The 5,011-nt window shown below is 42.7% G+C and overlaps 1 protein-coding gene across 1 annotated transcript in view; it reads left to right on the top strand.

The window, feature by feature from the left end:
* The window catches only part of chd6 (chromodomain helicase DNA binding protein 6), a 150,379-nt gene that overhangs the window by 117,537 nt on the left and 27,831 nt on the right, over positions 1-5,011 (top strand). The window contains exons 21-26 of the mRNA XM_032512666.1: positions 189-368; positions 964-1,074; positions 1,524-1,531; positions 1,931-2,128; positions 2,737-2,817; positions 3,808-3,926. Coding sequence (XP_032368557.1) covers positions 189-368; positions 964-1,074; positions 1,524-1,531; positions 1,931-2,128; positions 2,737-2,817; positions 3,808-3,926 — 697 coding nt within the window. The remainder of the gene's footprint in view (positions 1-188; positions 369-963; positions 1,075-1,523; positions 1,532-1,930; positions 2,129-2,736; positions 2,818-3,807; positions 3,927-5,011) is intronic.

The raw sequence follows: 5,011 nt of genomic DNA, 5'->3' as shown, positions 1-5,011 counted from the left end.
CTTTGGAATCCCTAATCCCTTCCCACCCACCCCCCCACCACGGTTCTGGGGAACATTAAAAACACAGGCTCACATTAAGGATTTAATTGAGGTGATGGCTTGTTTCCCCTGTGATATGTTTTGTCTGATGCTGGTTGGGAATATAACCGAGCGTGCATTCTGAACCTGTGTGCTGCTTGCTGCTGCAGGTGCAGCAGCTTTCGAAGCTGGAAGTGGAGGATTTGTTGAAGAAAGGAGCGTACGGAGCACTGATGGACGAAGAAGACGAAGGCTCCAAGTTCTGTGAGGAAGACATCGATCAGATACTCCAGAGACGAACTCAGACCATCACCATCCAGTCTGAAGGGAAAGGGTCCACGTTTGCTAAGGTAGACATCCTGAAACATTAAGTACAAACCCCTATAATAAACAACAATATATATACATATTTTGTTCCTATACATGATTAGTTTTCTCACTGTGTGACTACCTGCTACTTTTTTAAACATAGCATATGTGTAACAAGCCATAATTAAAATAAACAGATGAGTTTACTTCCATTAGCTTTTAGTTTAGTTAGACACAACTCTATTTGGGATGTATTTGTGAAAAAAATAGTTATTTAGAATTAGTTTTTTGCATTTGAATTTACCTCTACTCACATTTATGGATGTGTTTCAATGTTTTTACATTCAGCGGTGGCTTGTTACGAGTTAAGGCATTCAAATACTGGTTTGAAGGCATTAAGAAAAAAAAGCGGGGAATGGGCAAGACTGAATGGCGCCCCTTTAAATGGTGTTTTATTTTCTCTACATGCTTTTTCAGTATTTTTCTAGGAATCACTGAACACTTAAAATATTTTGGCATGAATATCAGATATTTGTACAATTCAGCTTCAGTCCACACATTTGGTTGTAATGCCCTCTGTCGTATACCCAGTTATCATCAACCAGAGGCTGACACGTTTGTTTTTTCTTTCCTCAGGCCAGTTTCATCTCATCTGGTAACAGAACGGACATTTCTCTGGACGACCCCAACTTCTGGCAGAAATGGGCCAAGATCGCTGAGGTGGAGATCGACTCCAAATCGGAGAAGGTACAGAGAGATGGAGGCAAGACCAGATTTAAGAGTGAGATCAGGAGAGGAAGGATAGGAACAAAAAGAAGTAAAGGAGTCTCAAAGAAAAGGGACAGCAAATGAAAAGGAGTCTCCAAGAAAAGGGACAGCAAATGAAAAGGAGTCTCCAAGAAAAGGGACAGCAAATGAGAGGATTGCACTAGAAGAAAGGAGAGAAAATGAAGACGGTGTGAAGGAAATGAAGAAAAGTGGAGAAAGGGACAGAGAAACGAGCAAGGAAAGGTGGACGCTGAAGGGTAAACAGGAAAAAGAGTGAAGTGTAACTGCTGAACAAAGGTAAGATAAGGCCTTTTAAAGAAAAATGGACCTGATCCTAGTTAATAAACACAAAGATGGAGGGAGGGAGAGGAAGTTAAGCTGAGCCCCCAAACTGGGTAAACAAGGGCAGGATGGAAATGATGGTAAAGGAATCATGGTCCCTCTCCTCTCCTCTCCTCTCTTCTCCTCTCCTCTCCTCTCCTCTCCTCTCCTCTCCTCTCCTCTCCTTGTCTGCCTCTCCGCTCCTTGTGTCTGTTCTTGTTCCCTATCCTGGTCTCTTCTCATGGTCTCCTTCTCTCCTTTTCTCCCCTTCTCTCCTCTCCTTGTCCTCCTTTGTGTTGTGTGTGTGGTGTGTGTGTTGTGTGTGTGTGTGTGTGTGTGTGTTTGTTGTGTGTGTGTGTGTGTTGTGTGTGTGTGTGTGGTGTGGTGTGTGTGTGTGTGTGTGTGTTTGTTTGTGTGTGTTGGGTGTGTGGTGTGTGTGTGTGTTTGTGTGTGTGTGTTGTGTGACCACAACCTGACACTCCACTACCTTTCTGCTTGTTTCTCTCCTCCAGAGTCCTGGTGATCGACACCCTCGGGTGAGGAAGCAGACGCTTCACTACACATCTTTCGAGGACGACGAGCTGATGGAGTTCTCGGAGCTGGCCAGTGACTCGGAGGAGCGGCCGTGCAGGACTCGCCGCCTGGGCGAGCGCAGCCGGCGGTACCTCCGCGCCGAGTGCTTCCGGGTTGAAAAGAACCTGCTTATCTTTGGGTATGACCTGAGACGTGTCAGAAGTCATTCATAGATGATGATGATGATGATGTCATGGCTGCACCTTTACACCTCAGACCAACAAGCAGCTGAAAGTAACAAAAAGAAACTAACACCTGCCTAGCATAACTAGTAACACCTGCCTAGCATAACAAAATACAACATACAATATACGGTAATAAAAAAATAATATAATCCAAAAAATGACAAACCGCATTTTAAAGGACACTTTTTCAGTATGAACACACACATCCCTCACACCTTGCAGCCAGAGCCTTACATAGTGCGTGATGACACAATAATGCAATAATGCTAATTTCAGTTCAATAAACAGCTTCTTGTGAGCTTTTGTATCTTTTAGTTTCCAAGGTTGGTCTGTTACAATCTCAACAGTGAACGTACCGTAAATGAGCCAAAATACCAGAGAGAACAAGAGAGTGTGGGTGGATGTGAGGAAAATACATTTCACACACTTGTTGTTTTATGTTTCAAATGAAACAATATATATTTATTGCTACTATAATGCCCCTCTCTCTCTCTCTTTTTCTTTCTCCTTTGATCCCCAATCGTCTTTGTCCCTCCTTCTCCATTCATACTTTGTCTTTTAGATGGGGTCGGTGGAAGGACATCCTGAACCACGGGCGGTTTAAATGGCACCTGGCAGAGGGAGACATGGAGGTGATCTGTAGGTAAGGAAAGCAAGTCTTTCTGTATACGTTTACCAGCAGAGACGTTGTGTGTGTGTGTGTGTGTGTTGTGTGTGTGGTGTGTGTGTGTGTGTGTGTGTGTGTGTTGTGTGGGGTTGGTGTTTTTTTGTGTGTGTGTGTGTGTGTGTGTGTGTGTGTGTGTGTGTGTGTGTGTGTGTGTGTGGTCCAATTCACTGACTGGTTTAGGTGAGTTTTCCACGCTTCACAGTGGAGAAAGAAGTTCACAAGAAGCTGTAGGATTCTCTCCGACCTGAATCCACCTGGCCAGAGTTTTACAGCAAAAAACAGAGTAAACAAAAGCAAGTCTGTGTGAGGAGATTTACATAGACTCAGTGCCAACTATTCCAACTACTCCAAGTTATTTTAGGTTAGTTACACAAATGGTCTCACTCAGTGATTTCAGTGAAATGCTTCCTCCTAACACTAAGCAAGAGAAAAGACAGTTTGCTGGTCACATACAGGAATAGCAGGAAGTTAATCACTGAACAAGAAAGACAATATAAGGATAAGATGAGACTTAAACTTAAACTTCATTTTTTGCTACAAATCTTGTAAACAGACACCACGGCCCAAGCTGTAATGGCCTGACACACAAAGTCAAAAATATCTGATTTTACCGTGTTCCAACTACAAATGTGACCAATATGCAACTTACATTGCAGCTGATCAGCTTTTGTGTTATTGGCGCGATCTCTTTCAGATTGTATCACAGACATAAAACAGATTTTATACTTTAGCTATGAGGAAGTGCAATTTTAGTGTTACTTGGCTTGAGGATTTAGGGCTTAGTTGATGTAGTAATAAAGGTCTTACATTTTATTCATGATGGTCTTAAAAAGTCTGAAATTTAACTTGGTGAAACCTGCAGAAACTCTGGACACCACGCCTGCAAACATATCCATCGTTTTAGGAGAGTAGTGTGAAAAAAAAACCATGTAAACATAAAAAGAATAAACTTCTTGTGTGATGCAGGGCTCTGCTGGTCTACTGCCTGAGACACTACAAAGGCGATGACAAGATCAAGAGCTTCATCTGGGATCTGATCACACCCACCAAGGAGGGCCGGGACCAGGCGCTGCTCAATCACTCCGGTTAGCATTTCACCCATACCTAAGATGGCATACGCCCCATCTGCTCTCCTGTAACACATGATGGATAGTTTAAAAGAAAAGCATCCAAATTGATGCAGCAGAACCAGAGATAACAATGTGTACAGTTTATTTTTGCACTAATATTATTGTCCTCATGACATTGTTATCGGGGTGCATGCAGCAGTTTACGTGTTATACTAGTAAATTGAGCATGGATTATCCATGCAGGTTTACATTTCTTTTCCTGTACTACCTTAAACTGCGAAATTGCCATTATTATGGAGCACATACAACTTCTAGGCTTTAATAACATTCCCATACTGCTGTTGGCCAGGCATCCATGCTTCCGTCCAGGTCCTATCCCCTGACCAATCGACTATCCCAACCATAACCACTCAAGGTCGATGCCTGCACCAAGCTGGGATCCATAATAACGACAAAAATTGCCCTCCGAGTCATAAAATATTTTGAATTGAAATGAATCAACATCTGTCCCCTAGGACTTTTTCAAGCCAATTTGATTTAACAGCTAAACAGTCAGAATCAGATCAGAGTTTGATCCATTTGGTATGATAACATTTAGAAAGTCTAGAAGAGACACACAATTAAAACATTGAATCCCTATTCAAGTTAGCGGAGCGCTAAACCGAAAGCAGCCAGCTGGGCTGGCGGAGGTCTCTAGTGTGCCTGCCCTATGGGCCCCACAGGAAGGACCAGCACCAATCATCCTAGGCATGTTATGAGGAAGTTAAACGTTTTTGGCTTCATGAGCCACTGAGCAACTCTCATAGGAATGATATAGTTTTTATACATCGATGATTCACATCCACATTCCCACAATGTAGTCTATAGCAAAGGTTTCCACTGCCGTACTTACTTTAAATCTCCCTCTGTTTTGCTATTTTAATTTATTAAAGTGCATAAACTAGTTTATGTCCTTGACCTTCCACTTCCGGGATTGCTCTGTCGCTACAGGAAATTCAGCCTGATGCATTCTTTTGCCGATGTCCATCCCCGTCCTCTTTCTTTGTGTTGTAAATCTAAATTGCGGTGGATTTCTGAGGACTATGGTTACCTGGTCCTCA

The sequence above is a fragment of the Etheostoma spectabile genome, chromosome 4 (assembly GCF_008692095.1).
Source record: "Etheostoma spectabile isolate EspeVRDwgs_2016 chromosome 4, UIUC_Espe_1.0, whole genome shotgun sequence".
Classification (NCBI taxonomy): Eukaryota; Metazoa; Chordata; class Actinopteri; order Perciformes; family Percidae; genus Etheostoma; species Etheostoma spectabile.
The sequence above is the reverse complement of the archived record's forward strand: the minus strand, read 5'-3'. Positions and strand labels throughout refer to the sequence as shown.